Source organism: Trematomus bernacchii, unplaced genomic scaffold (genome assembly GCF_902827165.1).
Source record: "Trematomus bernacchii unplaced genomic scaffold, fTreBer1.1, whole genome shotgun sequence".
Classification (NCBI taxonomy): domain Eukaryota; kingdom Metazoa; phylum Chordata; class Actinopteri; order Perciformes; family Nototheniidae; genus Trematomus; species Trematomus bernacchii.
The window spans coordinates 441,660-459,252 of record NW_022987588.1 but is presented as its reverse complement, the minus strand read 5'-3'; the positions used below and the strand labels follow the sequence as shown (position 1 = coordinate 459,252).

Here is a 17,593-nt window from a genome sequence, read left to right as displayed (position 1 = left end):
CGATTCTATCCGATTCTATCTATGTTCTTAATTTTGTCATTCACAAAACTAGACATAGATTTTAAGATCTTCCCTCCTGTACAGTTTATTTAATATGCACATTCACCATTATTAAACAATTGAAAAATCTGCACGAGTTGCAGGTTTCATTCTAAGAAGCTGCAGCCATGATACACCTCCCTTTTTATTCTTCTTCATATCCACTGCTTTGAGGAGCCTCTTCTGCCCCCTGTGGGTGAAACAGAGTATGACCTACTGAATTACGAGGGTTGTGTACTTTAACATAACTCCTAAAAGTTTAAGATCCTTATGCAGTGATTCTAAAAATGATCTCAGCTTTTGGGTAAATAATATTAATACAAATTAGTAGAAAATAAACACACAGATAGGTTTAGAATCAGGGTGAGGCTGATCTTAAATACATTTATTTTGAATAGCCCTTTTTTACAGCAGACATGGTAGGCTACTATAGCATTTAAGTGTCACAGTAAATCATGACAAAATGACACCAGCATGAAGGACAAGAAGACCCTGTAAATGAAGCAGCTAAATAGAAAGAAAAAAAATCATATTTAATTTAAATATGTTCTGGACACAATACTTTTATTCATTTCTAATTATTGTAATACTAATTATTTCAAAGAAATTACTTCTCTATAGTCCTGCTGCTGCTGCCCCTGATAGTGATGATCTGCTGTGAGTAATGTGTCTTTGCTTGCATTATCCAGCACCAAAGTTAGTGTAGACGTCATCCTGTTGTAACTGGGCAGTCCAGTCCTCTTTGATGTATTGGTGGTAGGGGTCTTTAGAGTGCTCTCTCCTCTTGGATTTGACGGTGCTCACCAGCATGGCCACGACAACGAAGGCGAACATGCCGATCATCACCGCCAGATACGAGATGACGTTCTTGAAGTTCTCATCAGCCAGAGTCTTGTCCAAAGCACTGCTTGCAGCCGACATGTTACGCCGCCAGTTGTCCAGGTACTGACCCAGAGCACCAGTCAGAGAGCCCTCCAGGTGGAGGGTCAGGTTGGACAACTCAGATGCACCCATCTAGTTGGAGAGAAAACTAAAGAAAATGTCTCCAGTAGTTTAAGACAATCCACTTGTCTATTAGGTAAATTGAGTGTATTGTATCCTAATTCTGAACATAGACTTGTGGAAACTCATTTTAGGCATAAGAGAAGAAAAGGTAGTGCCAAAGTAACTCACTGACTAAACTAATAATATGCATATTTGACCGGAAGAAATCTTAAAGCCTTTGAAAACTAGGTTTTACATTTTCTGTGTTTTTATAAAACATAGAACAGTCATGATAATATAACAAATGTTTTTGTGAAAAAAATAAAAAGCCATCCTTATATCCTTATATATTCAGTATGCAGCTAATCGGCCTCATCAGCAAAAATATTGGTTTGATGGCCAATACAAAACAAAGACTATTGTCAGGAAATCTGTATTGTATTATGTAAATCTAATCTAATCTAAAAATATTGTTCTGAAAATGCTAAATCATCATTATCTATACTGTATATTACTGTAAGTTTTTCTATCACATTTAACCTTACTAAGGCCCAACTCTAGAGCAAAACATATAGGTCAAAACAGCTTAAAATAATATCAATAAATATATACATTTTTTAAGCTTTACTGCACCAACCTCTTTCAAGTTTTCCGACGGCCGCATCATGAAATTGGGGACAACTTTGAAAACAGAACAAAGTAAAGAGTCAGAGGCAAAGTCATCTGCTCCCAGGAACACCTCTGCTGGTACGTTGTTTACTTTCTTAATCTGTTCTTGTTGGCTGAACAATGGATTTTGAGTTTTTGTGTGTGGTGGGGGTTGAAGAAAAACCAAAGTGGAGCATGACCTTGAAAATGTCAGGCATGCAAAATCCTATTTTTTCAGCTGTTAAAGAAACGTTAAGAGCTGGGAGTCAATATAACCTGACACACAAGTAATAATATGCATGAATATCCAAATACCAACAACAAATACAGGTCTGGCAATTGAATATTTAAAGACTAGTGTTTCTCAATTGTATTTCTTCATCTGCCCCACAGAGGGAGTACACTGCAAGGGGAAGCAGACAGTCTAAATTATTCAGCTTTCCCTAGATGGCAGCAAAAGCTACACATTTGAGACCCATATTCACATGCACGCACGTACATGTTTTTCTGTGAAAGATGTGCTTGATGATTAATATACAATTATGTTATTTATCTCTCTGTTCAGTAAAAAGCAAATGTGTATTTTGGTAATCACGCACTTCATTTGAGGTCGAATGAGGTTTCAGAGTCGAAAGGCAGCACCCTGATGTCTTAAAGATATTTTGTGTTGCTCAAGGACACTTCAGGGTGGTATCAGCTTGCTGAGAAGAATGCTTGAAAATAAATCCTGCATTAAATTGGCCGTATTTCCCAACCCTTTAGAACAACACTGCTGGAGCAGATTACTCCCACCACCTCTGATCGTTCCCAGATTATTTATGTTTTGCTCTGGAGTTCCAACGGGAGGATGCTTAGCTGACATTCTGCTCTGTAAAGTGAAACAAGAGGGGAAATAGTGTATACAAAGAGGAAAAACGCAATTAAAGGCACAGCAAGACCATAGTAAAGGTCCAATAGGCATATTCCATGCACATTTTCTAACAGTTTTTTGCAAAAAATATTGTATGCTCTGCTAAGTATATCCAAATCTCCATGATGTCATGACCCTGGTTTGTTTTTTTCCTATTCTCTCTCAATCTCTGGTCAGTTTTCAGCATCTGCACATCTTATGAGCAATAGATAGGCTGATATTTCACAACTTCATGTTTTTTTTAATCATCAGTGACTCTGTTGGCTCAGTATGTTGAAAGAACACATTGTGTGTGTTGAAATGAACTGACAACAGGGGGCCATATCATCTGATGTTTTTCACAATAAAGGATGGAGATATTGTATCAGCCTAAACAGCTTTATTATCTTTCCCACAATATGTATGAAGTCCAATCCCTGAAAGCCTTTCACTGACTTTATTTCGTTTATTTTCACACAGTTCAGAACAGTTAACACAGGTATTAGAATTAATAAAGTTATTTGTCTTGGAGTTACCCTGGTCGTTGGGGAGGTTCCTTCCTTGCTCAGCAAAACAAGTGGCTGAGGGCTGAGGACTCATGCTGTAAATACTGCAAGAAGACAATTGGGTCAACATGCTCGCATGTTAAAGGGGGACATTTTAAAATTTGGTTTGGTTTGGCCAAGCCATTATGTTCCATTGTGTGTTGTTGTGAAAGGTTGGTTTGTTCAGTTAACACATTATTTGAGTTATTTTCTGTAGACTTCTTTTATTGGCCTAGTTATTAAAAATCCATGGTTTATAATGTGTTTTTTTTATTTTTGGGTAAATAAAAAACCCAGTTTCTTTAAACAACTCCTGTGTCCTGTTGCCTTACTGCGTTGTCCCTAACATATGCATTCATTGCAACCCCCTTTCATGTTGAGGGTAAACTTATTACAGCTTCAAAACATTACTCTGCACCATTTTATGAGAAATGTTACTAAGGACCTTTAAAGGACACTATATGGTCCAAGTAAATGGTTCTATCCCACGGAATGTTGATTTAATAATGTTAAACTAGTTCATTATCACTAACCAATAAGTTACCATGTATAAACCTTTTATATAAAAGAGTACCATATACTGTACATACATTAAAGGCATTTCTTGACCTTATATTAATGCTGCCAATCTTTCTGTTTTGGTTGTACTGCTTCAGTTGGTTTTCTAACTCACTTGACATCATCATAATACAGCATTAGCAGGTAATTGAATTTGTTTGTTCTTAAAAAACTACACATTTTACATAAATATAATGGAATAGGTTGTTCAATAACAGTATGTGATCAAGGAAAATAAAGGATTCAACATATCCTGCGAGATGTTTCTGCGTGTAAACAGGCTAAAGACAGCAAGCTATGACTGAAATAACCAAAGGTCATCAGATATCATCACAAGCATGGCTGGATTAAACATCAGAGATCAGAGACGGACCACAACAGAAGCACAAACCTAAGGCAAGACTGAAATTCAAAAAGGAGGGAGCAATGCCACTTGAACCATAAATCCCCTGATAGGCTCAAATATTACATAAACTCATGTTTGACCACACATTGTGCCTACTTATTTCTGCGCACATAAAGTGGGCAGGAACAAACTCACATCGTGAATGACTATTTTGGGGTTATGCCATTTAAAAAGCGTACACATAAACTGGTGTTCTATGAGTCACAGGAGTCAGCATAAATATTATATAAACAGGTGAATAGATAACGATGATTGGTTAAAAGATAGAATTAAAATTGTCTTTCAGTTTGATCGCAATTTTGTGTTCCTGTAAAGGTCTTGTAAGCCTGTAAAATCATCTATTGATTGGGTGGTGTCCTGGTGTAGCTATGGAAGAAAATAACATGGATTTATTTTATTTTTCTATAGTAAAGTTAAAATGTCTAATAACTGTTTTGCATTAAGTAGGATCAGTTTGATCAACTTGCAGCATCACGGTTGAGCCTTTCAATGAGAATACAAGTTTTGTAGGAGTTACCAAAGAAAACAAGAAGGATGGACATTTTACACACTTTTAGTCACCACTGAGACATGATGATAATATTAGGTTTTACCTAATCTGATATTTTTCTGCATTATAAAATAAGTCACTTTTCCCCATAGAAAAACTCTATTATTCTTTTTGTATTGCTCTTGCTCTTATTGTTATTAGGTTATTATGTTGCATTGTTGGAGAAGCCTGTGACATAAGATTTTCAACTACATAATTACTCTGTAGCTATGTCAGATTGACAATAAAGAACCTTGAACCTTGATCAGATGTTCACACCTTAAACTTAAGCAGCCGTGCTGTAATGTGTCATTTATTAAGAATGTTGTTATCATTGGTCAGTTTGATCCTGACGGGAAAGGGCCTCATGGATGTATGCCTCATTGATTCTCTGTCATTATGTCACGGCCACTATACTTTCAACTGTTATTACTAAAGGTGGTAAATATTTCCTTTTGTGATTGAAGCCCTATTCCATGGAATAATGCCAGAATAACAGGCATGCAGCTATAGTTAAGTCAGGGCTGTGCATGGGGAATGACAGGAACGCATTGACCATGTGTTGTGGTTTATTTGAAAGGTCCCTCCACATTCCCTACATGGCTGATTCTGTTGTCATCCGAATAAGAAGGAATAACAGAGACATTGCTTTGAAATTTGCTAACAAACAACAAAGCAAACATATGTTTACATGTAGTATACTGTGTTACAACTTGTCCCTTATTTCAGGTGCAGTATGGTCTCAATAACCATACTTCCATCCTTTAATTGCAATTTTATTCTTGATATAACTCATGATTAAAATCATAGTAGTACTCCGTTATTCTATGTCTTGAGACCTTTGTTGCATGCAAAAAAGAAAAACTGTCTTTTAAAATATACATCCACAGATACTGACCAGATAATCCTGGTAGGAGAGATGGTAAAAGATGCATTGCTCTATGAAAGATTGGACGGCTGTGGCTCAGTGGGCTTGTGCATTGATCTTCGGATCAGGGGAGCGCTGGTTCCATCTCCACTGCAGTCAGCATGTCGTTGTGTCCCTGGGCAAGACACTTCACCCCAAAATTGCTCCTGTGGGGACTGCCCACAGTATTGAATGTATGTAAGTCGCTTTGGATAAAAGCGTCAAACAAGTGACATGTAAAAAGATAGGTCAGCAGGCCTGATAAACAACAGTCCAATCCTGAACCGCCTAGCTGCCACTTATCCCTGTTGACCAGCTGCTCCATGAATGGGACTTGCTTTTTTTTTGTCAGAGACATGTAGTTAAATGCATGACGCATGTGCCTTGCTAACCCAGCATGCACATTTGCCTCACCATCTTAACTATATGCAATTGTATTTGTTATGTCTAGTTTGTTTTTATGTTTTTTACTGGTATCTGTATTCTGTGTGATATACATTTTCAGTGAAATGTCTATGTGAAGCACTTTGGACTGCACTTGTTGTATGAAAGGTGCTATACAAATAAAGATTATTATTATTATTATTATTATTATTATATGCAATGTGCACAACGATAAATGCAGCATTACAACTGCAACCTGTAAACCTGACAAAAATAACCCATGCTGAGCCATACAAACTAATTAGCCCATCTTCACAAGCTCCATTACAAGGGATTATGTTAACACTTGAATAATTTAAACCTTGAGGAAATTGTGTTTCGGCTTTACTCGAAAAACTAAAATGTGCGTTACACATTGAAAGACTGTCATGCATGTAGATTAATTAATCCTAATCTAATAATATCTTCATTCCCTCGCCGTGAGGCCATTCAGAGCATTTGCTTCAGGCTATTGTTCCTGTTTGCACTCTCCAAAATAGACAATGAACAAAGCAAGGCCCGGTTGCCAGTACTTTTCCACAAGGACAGTATCATGACTTTCCTCCAATAAAGAGGGAGGGTTCAAGTCTGGTGGGGGTAAGTGGAGGAGTAAGCAAAGCATTTGTGACACAGTTCAACTCAAAAAGTGTTGTTGCTTTCAGCAGTGATGTAAAATAACACCAACACATGAGAGCTGAGGACCTGGCCTGCAGCTTCAATATAATCAGAGGGGAGACACGAGCACAGGTTATTTGCACAGGTGTCAATTAGATGAGTGCTAAAACCTGAGAGCAACAGTGGTGGAAAAGTTAAACAGGTCAGTAGTTTGTGTTGCCTTTTATTAAAATATACATAAACAACTATTGTATTAACTGAATTGAAAGACAACAAGTCGAAGTTTTTACTTATCCTGTGAACTAGTTCAACATCTTCTGTAAGGATTAGCACAATCTGTTTGGCAAAATGTCATGTTCCCCAGAGGATGTATATTAATTACTTTGGACTTTTCCTTTAGTACAACCAGCAGTTTCACATTTACAGCTTTGAAACATATTTTTGCTATGAAATGGTGTACAGATATTCATGTTACCCCTCTGAATAAATTGTAAACACTTTGTTGATACCCTGTCTTTTTCTCCAGCATACCATTAAGTCCAATTCATTAGGTTGTGACCAAAAACTGGAGAAAACTATGACATTTTCCATCATCTTTATCTGTGTTTGTGTTACTAAGTGATTCATTTTAATGTGTTTAACTTTCCACCACTGAAAATACTTACCACAGTAGATATACAATGTAAGGGAGAAAGTGTCTGATCATCACAGAAACAACATAGAGATGCATTGAATTGCTATTTATTTGACACATGCCTGAAGCACATACTTTTATTTCAGCAGAAGTGAATTTATCCATGAACATGTTAAAACATTCAACGTCAGTTATGTTCATTGTTGGCTGAATGACACAGACATTAATCACAACTTCTGCATTGGCTTTGAGTCAACCTAACCAAGGAGGAGCTGAAGGTTAGGATTTAAAAAGGTGAAAGTAAATCGTCCATTCAGTGTTACCAATACATTTACCTACTGACATGTCTTGATCAAAGCATGTGCTGTCAGGACAAGCAGGTCATTTTCTCAATATGTTCCCAACTACTTCCCACACAATCACTTTAAGAATGGGTGTATGCTACAATTCAACTTGTTAAACTGAGGATTCATTGCACATTTGTGACATGACATTTGATGTGCTCTAAATGCCACAACAGTGTCGGCTGTGTCATTCTTAAACATAGTTTACTTATCAACACGTTACCTAATTGGTATGAATAATTTTTGTATTGCTCAATAGTGTGGCTTTTACGTAATCATGGAAAGTTACAGAGATGTAAAATTTGGTTGACCTAGGATGGAGGAATGTATGGAGCTTAGAAATGGAGCTTTAGAAGCCTCTGATCCTGGATTTTTGATTGGCTAAATCTTGTGCAAAGACGCCTGGGATCATCCAATGCACTTTTAGCACTGAGCAGATTAATAAATCATGCCAGGGTTTATGTAATCCTTGTCAACTATAACAGAAAGCCCCAAAAGAAACACAAGGGTAAGTTTAATATAACCCCAAAAATGACAACCTTAGATGCATAAGTGGGTATTTTTGGACCCGGTGAGGTGGTTTTCTTGATGTATCTTTGTAATTACATTTTCTTATCATTTCATATTCCAGATATTCCTCAAAAAACATGTTTTGGATATCATGCCATTCAAATTTTAAATGTTATACATTTTAAGAAATTGTAGTTTTTGTATTACTACCCCAAGCTTCCATAAGTGGGTCTTTTTGGACCCGGTGAGGTGGTTTTCTTGAAGTATCTTTGTAATTACATTTTTTTATCATTTCATATTCCAGCTATTCCTCAAAAAACATGTTTTGGATATCATGCCATTCACATTTTAAGAAATTGTAGTTTTTGTATTACTACCCCAAGCTTCCATAAGTGGGTCAAAAATGACCCGCATGTATTTTCTATGGAATCCTATGGGAACCTTTGATTCTTAATCACCTGTGGCTGTCAGGAACAGTGTTGGGCAAGTTACTTCCAAAATGTAATATATTACATATGACTTATTACTGTAATAAGTTAATAAGTTACATTACAATATCACTGTCTCTGAAATGTAATGAGTTACACTACTTTTATATTACTTTTGAGTTACTTTCACCAACATAACTGCAAAAGAATGGCTAGGTATTTTCATCCAGTGAAGAGCAATGTGGTATAGCATAACCACTGTGTAGGCCATTAAGGCTACTAACTTTTATTACACAGCTTAGTTGAATACTCGATTCTGATTGTAAATTCTTAACATGTGACACGTTGTTAATACAGTACAGACCACTGTCAAGGACTATAATGAAGGTTGCTAAGGAGGATCAAGAAAGAGAAAGGAAAAGAGGTTAAAAGACGGAGCGCTGGACGTCAGATAAATCACCAGAAGAAGGCAGAGAGGAAGTAAACAATAACAGGACACGGAATGGGCTCTGTATTTTGTTTAGTATACAGTATGGCCATGTACAGGCCCGGTTCCAGAACAAAATGACTTGGGGTGAATCTGAGATTACAGGGGGTGCAGCAGTAGTAGGTTTACATGAGCAATAGTGGCCGGCAACAGCATTGAAAAATAGCATTGATGTTATGGTCCCCAATGAACAGATTATGGCATTTGTTATGTTTTGAAACCAAGCAAGTGAGAACATTTCAAGTGTGTTAAAAGTGCAATCCTGAGATATTTCATATAGTCCAAAATGGACTATGGTAAGGAAAAGCACAACAGCTTCAAAACTGTACTGATAAAACAAATGAGAACATAATCTAAATCAAGGAAAATATTATTTGAACCAGCTCATGGTTTGAAATGGCAAACATTGAAAAGCAAAAGTATTATTAAAACCATGTACTACATCATCATCACCTTGGTCCCATCATATACTCTGGGAAGAAAATATTTACTGTGCTTGAAAACTGGTATCACATCATCATGTGAGGTTGACTTTGTGACCTGCAGAACATTTCAGCTGCAACATTAGCTTGTTGATAAGCTTGGGATATGAGATCTTTTTGTAGCCATTCGTGGTGAAGGCATCTGTGCTATATTGTATGCATTATTTTTGACCCAACATTTCTACAGGCATGGCAGAATATGGCACTATTTTAGTATTAATAATCTAGCCATTGTCTATTTTTATACCACGAGCTGCAAAATGACCGCCTTACCCCACTGTACAGGCGGCTACTTGTTTAGATATACCTGGGCAGGCTCTGTTTTGCCGTGGTATCCTGGCACCTGCGGGCCGCAGAGGGGCGGCGTAGTTTCGGGCGACGAACGACTGCTGCTCCGGGGGCGAGGGCGGCGAGGCGGGAGTAAGCTAGTGTCCACGACGGAGGATAACGTGATGTCCCCATCTGACCTGTTGCTACTGTCTGCAGTAGATGCAGTATTGCTGGCGTTTAGTGATGGTTGCTTTAACCATTTTCGTATAAATGATTATCCACAGATGTGTGTCACTGCTGTGGAAGCACTTTGGAAATTATGCACGCGCAGCGGAGCAGGTCACGCGCACCTGACACAATTTGTTATTTGTATTTTTCGCTCCGTTCTCTTTTTTGAATAGAGGATGCATAACATTCAACTGGGGGTGCAATGCATGCATATGCACCCCCGAAGATCCCGACGCGAAGCCTGAAGGGTAAACACCAGGTTTACTAATCTACCCGCACAATTTTTCTCTGGTGTCGGAATGTCTCGCAATGTTAGTACATTCTTAAACAACAAAACACCATTTAATTTCGGGTTAAAATGTGTTGTAACTGCGTTACTGAGCATTGTAACGGGTAATACATTACCAAATTCCATTAGTAATGCGTTACATTACTTCGTTACAGCAAAAAGTAATATATTACTGTAACTCCGTTACTTTTGTAACGCGTTACACCCTATGGTTACACCCATAGACTGTATATATAAAGCACTGGACTCAGGAATACATTCACTGTAGACCACACAGACTACATCACAATTGTGACACCTCTCAGGAAGATTATTTTACACAGCAAGATCTGATACCTGTCAGTATAATAATAATAATAATAATAATACATTTATTTGTATAGGGCTTTTCAAGGACTCAAAATCGCTTTACAATATAGGTAAATAAATAAAGGTTTTGAATTTGAATTGAATATAAGGGAATGTTAGGGTGGGGGGTATAGGACTATCAAACTTGATCAACCGGCATGGATTGATGGGGGGGGGGGGGGGCTATGAGTAGACAAGAGGAGAAGAGATGAGTTGTGAGGGTCTCAGAATAGCGGATATCTTTGTTCAAAACGTTTTTTTTCAAAATGTAAATAAAATGTCTAAAATGATAAATTGTGAAAAACTAAATATAAAATATTTCTAATGTGAACCAAAATATAATACTAAATATTATACAAGTGATTTTTCTTAACCAAAATGACAAACATGGCATAAAAACTATATTATTCTAATACGGGTCCTTTTAGACCCACTTATGGAAGAGTGTAGGGTCCAGTCACTCGTGCTTAAGGGTTAAATTACAAGTCATCCTTTTTTCTTTTCTTTTTTTAAATCAATCTCCATTATAATACACAGGAAGCTGTGCAAGGTAGCACAATAATGCAGTTATTTGGGAATTGTAATAAGATAAGGGCCTTTTCTAACTTTATTTTGTAAGGTTGAGTCCACATCTAATTTTATAATTTTACAGTTTTACAAAAACTAATGCTTAAACTATGTATTTCCTAAGGCCACATGATCAATAAACAATGTTTCTGGTGTTGTAATGCTCTTTAGAACAACACAAAACAAGTCTCCTGAAATTACAACCAAATAAAAAGCTAATTTAAAGGATGTTTGTTTTGAAATGGATGTTCATGTTTAGCCAATGTCTTAAAGTATTTCATCCCACTGTTCCTCTTGTTTTCTAACCGAAGACAAAACATAAAAAGAATGAAAAGTCATTTTTTCCACAGACCTTTTATTATCAGTCTCAAAAAATAAAATCCATACAAAAAAATGTATATTTTCTCAGAGAGAAATCAAATGTTTTAAAGCAATTTCACACACAGCAATCATCTCTTATCAATCCTCTAAATACATAATTTATGCTCGACATTAATTGGTATTGGCCTGTCAAATATGACAATTTTGTGACTATGGTCATTTAACACAATTGTCAAACTCCAAAGTGCATGTGGACACAAATACTTTGTATTCTGGAGTGTGGGGTGGGGGGGTTAGGGTTTATCATTATTATTAATTAACACAATCTAGATCAGCCACAAAATGTGAACATGTAAAGGCTAAATGTACTACATGACAAAGCTGATTCATCACATGGCTTTAAAGAAATGTGGTTTTCAGTGTACAACATATTCAGGATGTAAACCAAAATCTTAGTTTTCTTCTCTTTTTAATATTGCATACTAAGACACATATGGTAAGAGGTTTAAATGATGCTCTTGAAACTAGATAAAATGAGCTGAAATTCACCATAATGTACATGAACACACAGTAGATACAGAATAAATGGTCTGCTATGGAAGACATTTATATTGTGGGTGATCCTGACATGAATTATAGTGTACACAAGGTTCATTTAAAATGATATTACTGATAAATTGATACCAAATAATCAGCATTGGTATGTGTGGTCTATTGTTATAATACAATAGTAATGGATACAAAGTATACATAGTGTTTAACAATGACAATAACTTTGAAAAGACACAATAAAAAACTAATAATCAAACACTCAAAGTTCTACTAAAATAATGCAGTAGTAATATTGTGTAGTGTCAGAAATGGTCATGACCTATAACCTCTCGAGTTACTGACATATGAATGCTAAAACAGCAACTACGCCTACAATAACGGTCAAAAAGAATGGGGAAATAAAATAATAAATCTGAAAATACAGACAAGTGCGATTGTTAAAAAAAAAGAACAAAAAAACAAAAACAAAAAAAGATATTAAATACTAACAATATAACAATAAAATCAACAACAAGTCAAATACGATTCCTACTCCTTAAAGTAGTACAATTGTTTTCATGTTGCAAAGCTTTAATCATTGAAAAAATGATTAGGTAGGCTTTTATCCCCGTTAGAAAGCTTAAAAAGACAACTGTAAATATCACAGACAGAGATTTCAAAACTTTGAAAATGTAACTGTTCGCTTAGAACAGCTCAACACAATTTCCACTTTAATAAAAGCACCCTAACCAATTATCATAAGTTCAGTACAGAGGCTAACTAAATTGAAAAATAAACAAACAGGAAGATGCCCACACAGCAGACACATACCAGAACCACGTTGAGGATTATTTTATCTCTGGGAGACTCATACAGCATTTCTGCAATGATATCCTCCTGCAGTACTTTTGTCGGAGTGCTCTGTGGTCTGTCATTACAATCACAAAACCTTTCCAGGAAACACATGAACCCGCTAGTCTTCCTATTAACCTGGCTGCTTTCACCTTGGGTGATATCTAACTTTCCATTACTGAATTGGTCTGCAGGTGTGGTGGCAGGAGATGTTTCTGTACTTGGGGTTGCTGGGTCATGGTCAGTGTATGAGACCAAGAGTTTAACATCTGCCCCATCCAAACACCTCTCGTTTCTGACATCTTGTGGTATTTCTTTAAGGAGTCTTCCATTGCCATTCTGAAAGCTCTCTTCGGTCAGCCTTAATGTTTCCTTTCGGTCCTTTGTTGGAAGCCTTTTCATGTTGCGGACCCCCCAGAATGTAGTGGTGCGAACCTGCTCCTCATCTGGGGCAGCGGTGCAGAGGCTGACCACCACTGCCACCAACCCTGAAGTCCAGAACAGCCCAGCGGCAAAATACATGTAGTGCACTTTAGCAATGAAGGCAGGCCTATCATCTGGCAGGTCACAGTTAGGCTTGCGGTAGATAAAAGCTAAGATCAGACGTATGGCACCAAGAGTGAAACCTGTCATGCCTCCGCAAAATGCACCCGTCTCATTACACCGTTTCCAGAACACACCCAACAAGAAGAGGGCAGCTATTGGTGGAGTGAGGTAGCCAGCAACTTCCTGGATGTAAAGGTATGTCTGCCCGCCTTGCATTTGGATAATAACAGGGACCCAGGCAATGCTGATTGCCACCATAACCACAACAAACATTCGGCCAACCATGAGCAGCTCACGCTGAGACGCCTCTCTTCGAAAGTTTTTGTAGATGTCCAGGGTGAAGATGGTGCTTGCACTGTTGAAGATTGAGTCTAGGTCACTCATCAGGGCAGCGATCATGACGGCCATCATCAGACCCCTGAGTCCGACAGGCATCACAGCCATGACAAGGCGTGGGTAGGCAATGTTTGAACAGCCAGCCTCAGAACCACAAACAGCCAAGCAGTGCTCGGGCCCAATGCAGGCAATCTCATCTGTGAACAAGATGCGGGAGATCATTCCAGGGATCACTATTAAAAACATGGGCAGGATCTTGAGGAATCCAGCCATGAGCGTAGCGCCCTTGGCGTGAGCAATGTTCTTTGCTGCTAGTACTCTCTGAACAATGACCTGGTCTGCACACCAGTACCAGATAGAGGCAGGGGTCTGGCCAAGAAGGAAGCCTGGCCATGGGATGTCTTCATCCAGTGGACCTCGGAGGATGCGTAGGGAGTCTGGTTTAGGCGTAATGTGGCATGAAGGAGAATAGGTGACGTTCAAAGTGGCCATTATAGCAGTAACATTGGGAATGGCCTGCATGTACTTAGTTCTGACACCCTCCATCCCACCAACTTTGATAAGGCTTAGGATGGTTAGGATTAGTGCTCCAACAATCATCAACACCGCCTGAAGTGCATCCGTGTAGAGTACAGCCACCAGTCCACCGGTGGCAGTGAGCAGCGCTGTCAGACTGATGAGCAGGACGATGGAAACATAAAGGTTCCACCCCAGGGACTCCTGAATGAAGAGCGCTCCAGCATACAAGTCCACTGACAGCTTGGTAAAAATGTAAAGTAATATAGACAAGAAGGCAAAGTAAATCTTTAGCCTGTTGCCACCGTAGCGTTTCGACAGGTACTCGGGCATGGTGTAGACCCCCGAGTGTATATACACAGGGATAAACACCCAACCAAGCAGCTGCAGAAGAAGAATTGCATTAAACTCCCATGCTCCAACAGCAAAGCCACTCACTGCTCCTGACCCGGCAAGGCCTATGAAATGTTCACTGCCAATGTTGCTGACAAAGAGTGATGCACCAATTACTATCCATGTCATGGAGCGTCCAGCCAGGAAGTAGCCACTCACAGTGCTGCGATTGGCTTTCCACATGGCAAAAAACCCAATGGCTAGCACCAGGACAAAATACAGTGCTACCACAGCTATGTCCACTGCTTCCAATCCAGGACTCATCTTTACGGATGATATATTAGCTCACAGATTAAGAAGAAAAGAAATACAATAGTCAAACGTATTGATTTATTATTTTTAAACGGAGCAATGGAAATGATTTCTTTGGTTTGCTGTCTGGTTGGAAGCTGTAGTATCCACCGTCAGCTCAAATACACTAGGTGTGCTTCGGAGGGAGTTATCCACCGGCACTGAGGTCGTTCTAGTTTTAGCGGAGGATGTTGCAGGCTTCTGGTCTAGAATAGCCTAGAGTTAACATTCCTGCAAGACAGCAAAGACAATGAAAAACACCTCATTAGAGCCGTAATTTTAGAAGTTAAGAACATCGAACACAAATGCTTTAAAAGACACTTTACACCCTCTCTGAAAAACAGGATAAAAACACAGGTGAGGTTTAAAAATGCCTCAAGTCAAACTGAATAGTATATCCCAAATGCATAAAATGATAAAAATCACTAATGAAAGACATTTTAAAACATAGCAGAGCTCTCTATAAACCATATAAATAATAGGAATGCTGATTTGAATCAATTCGGTTTTCCAACTGCATTATTCCAAGCGGTTTTAGCCTCCCTATGACTGTCCAACTAATCCTTCTAACACAAAGAACTCAAGCCAGTAAACACTTCAAAGAAACCCAACATTTAGCAAGAAAAGACTTAAGAATAAACTAAATTAAAACAGAAAAGAAAAATGCCTGGAAGCAGATAGTCTTAAGCATATTGGAAAAACAGACAAATTGAGGAATTCCATTGAATGGTTTAAGCCATGAAAAAAATATGAGTAGAGGGGCACAACAGGACATTGCTTATTCACACTAAATTAGGACAGTCTAAAAATTGAATTTTCTTGTTTTACCTGAAATAACACATGCACATTTTAATCTGAGTATGGTATGGTGCATTGCGATGTGTGAGCACACATACATGCACAAATGTGGATGTCTGGCCTCTATTATAGTTTATAGACTTTCAAGCATGATAGAAAAAAATCCTACACGTCTGTCTTCACAACAAGGCTCTACGCATAACCGTCCCTCTGAATAAAAGGAAGTCTTTGTTTTCATTTTACCATCATATCATTAAGGACTTATGTGATCCCCATAAACTGTCCAAGATAATCTAGCTCTGAAATACAACAATGTTTTTCAAAGTTTATTATCATTTCATTTGCAAAGTTATATTATGAGGGATTCAAACATAATTATTGCCAGTAAGCCTACCTATAGAGCCACTGAGGCTGCTGCCAAAACAATACAAATATATGGTGCTGCCAATAAAACAGAGAACCTTTAGTCCGGGTTGAATCATATCATGTGTTACGCCTGTATTATTCCCCTTTCTGCAAGATAGACATTTTCCAAGGCAAAGTAACAACTGATTTACACCAGACCAGTATTGCCTGGAGCAATACCATAACGGCGTTAAATGCATGAGATCGTGTGAGGTATTAAAGCCAAGAGAGTTGCAGAGGCAAACCAGCCCTGACGTGCATGAAGCCCAGAACAGACACTGTAAATTAACCTCTGATGATGTTTGTACAACCGAAGGAAATTCCCTATGAATGGTATCTTGCAGTGGTTAGCATGTATCTTTAATGACACCACCGAATGCTTTACCTTGGCTTAAAAAAAATCTAAAAATGAACGTTAACCTGCAAGTGAGGCAGCCATGATATAAAAAAAAGAAAGAACTGGATTCATTATAAGGGATTATTGGGGTGCATAACAATAGCTCCTTTATTTAAGCCAAGTCCGGCTGAGAGCCTTTGTAGACACAAAGGAAAGGTGACACCAGTGCACGGCTGGCGCTAGGTGCACGGATTCACAGATCAGGCGCGTGGAAATGTCTAGAACAGTCACTCAAACAGCAAAGCTGCGCATCCTCAAGGAGCTTGTGTATTCCTTGTTATTGTTTATCTTCGATTCACTGCATGTTTCCTTATCGGTTTTACCACAACACGCCAGTCTGAGATATAATTGTACACGTAGACGAATTTATTGCCAGGCTTTAGCCAGGGGTTAATAGGACATATGTCGATGACAGTTTCAACATTTGACCTGATACATTAACTATCATCACCCAAAACACAGATACACAGCCTTTACACTGACATATGATCACATATTTTAAACAGATAACATAGTCACTTAATCACCCAGGTAGCTCTCACATACAGACTCACCGGCTCCAATTGTTAAAACACAGATGAGCACTAGAGATGTACCTTGTTAGCTAGTGTTAGCATACGCACTAAAGCTGCCAAATCGACACGGCTCCGAGGGGAGATGTGAATGAAGAGGTGCCTCCTTCCTGAAGATTCGTCCCTCTGCTGAAGAGCTCTCACTAAAGATGGTTCAAACTGTCTCTGCTTGTATCACACAGGGCTCCTGGGTTGTTTTCACGTTAGCAGTCCGTTGTCATCCCTCTGCCCTCCGTTTCACGGTAGCAGTGACGCCCTTCCAGACAATGCTGCCTCTTTTCTTTAAAGCCTCCGTTCAATCCACGCCCCTCACACACATGTCTGGGGCGTTTGACTGCGACTTCAAATTCCCCCAGATTATTATCCAAAATGTTAACGCTGCACTAAATGAATAAATAACAAGGACAAGTGTATAAAAAAAATCTGCATTGAAAAAAACGTCGAGCCAGGTGCCACTAATCATACCCACCTCCCAGAGCTGGCTCTATCACTTTCATTAGGGGAC

The 17,593-nt window shown here is 38.5% G+C and overlaps 2 protein-coding genes across 3 annotated transcripts; both read right to left on the bottom strand.

The window, feature by feature from the left end:
• Positions 1 to 412: 412 nt before the first annotated feature.
• On the bottom strand, positions 413 to 1,775 carry LOC117481270 (potassium voltage-gated channel subfamily E member 2-like). Of its 2 annotated transcripts, none has more exons than XM_034128896.1 (2): positions 1,661 to 1,775; positions 413 to 1,053 (listed from the first exon to the last, which is right to left on the bottom strand). In XM_034128896.1, exons 1-2 carry the CDS (start codon positions 1,688 to 1,690, stop codon positions 721 to 723), a joined length of 363 nt encoding a protein of 120 aa, XP_033984787.1. In that variant the 5' UTR covers positions 1,691 to 1,775; the 3' UTR covers positions 413 to 720. The 2 variants fall into 2 exon arrangements, with proteins under 2 accessions (XP_033984787.1, XP_033984788.1); XM_034128897.1 differs by having other exon boundaries at positions 413 to 1,069; positions 1,661 to 1,723.
• A 9,693-nt stretch (positions 1,776 to 11,468) lies between these two features.
• On the bottom strand, positions 11,469 to 17,344 carry slc5a3b (solute carrier family 5 member 3b). The gene is made up of 2 exons (XM_034128876.1): positions 17,113 to 17,344; positions 11,469 to 15,147 (listed from the first exon to the last, which is right to left on the bottom strand). The coding sequence occupies exon 2, from the start codon at positions 14,887 to 14,889 to the stop codon at positions 12,763 to 12,765; it is 2,127 nt and encodes a 708-aa protein (XP_033984767.1). The 5' UTR covers positions 14,890 to 15,147; positions 17,113 to 17,344; the 3' UTR covers positions 11,469 to 12,762.
• Positions 17,345 to 17,593: the final 249 nt, after the last annotated feature.

What these genes read in the sequence shown, in the direction of transcription:
- LOC117481270 (XM_034128896.1), bottom strand. Translation starts at nt 1,690, where the DNA reads ATGATGCGGCCGTCGGAAAACTTGAAAGAG. An exon ending in CGTCGGAAAACTTGAAAGAG is followed by an intron (nt 1,054 to 1,660) that starts GTTGGTGCAGTA and finishes CTCTCCAACTAG; the next exon opens with ATGGGTGCATCTGAGTTGTC.
- slc5a3b (XM_034128876.1), bottom strand. Translation starts at nt 14,889, where the DNA reads ATGAGTCCTGGATTGGAAGCAGTGGACATAGCTGTGGTAGCACTGTAT.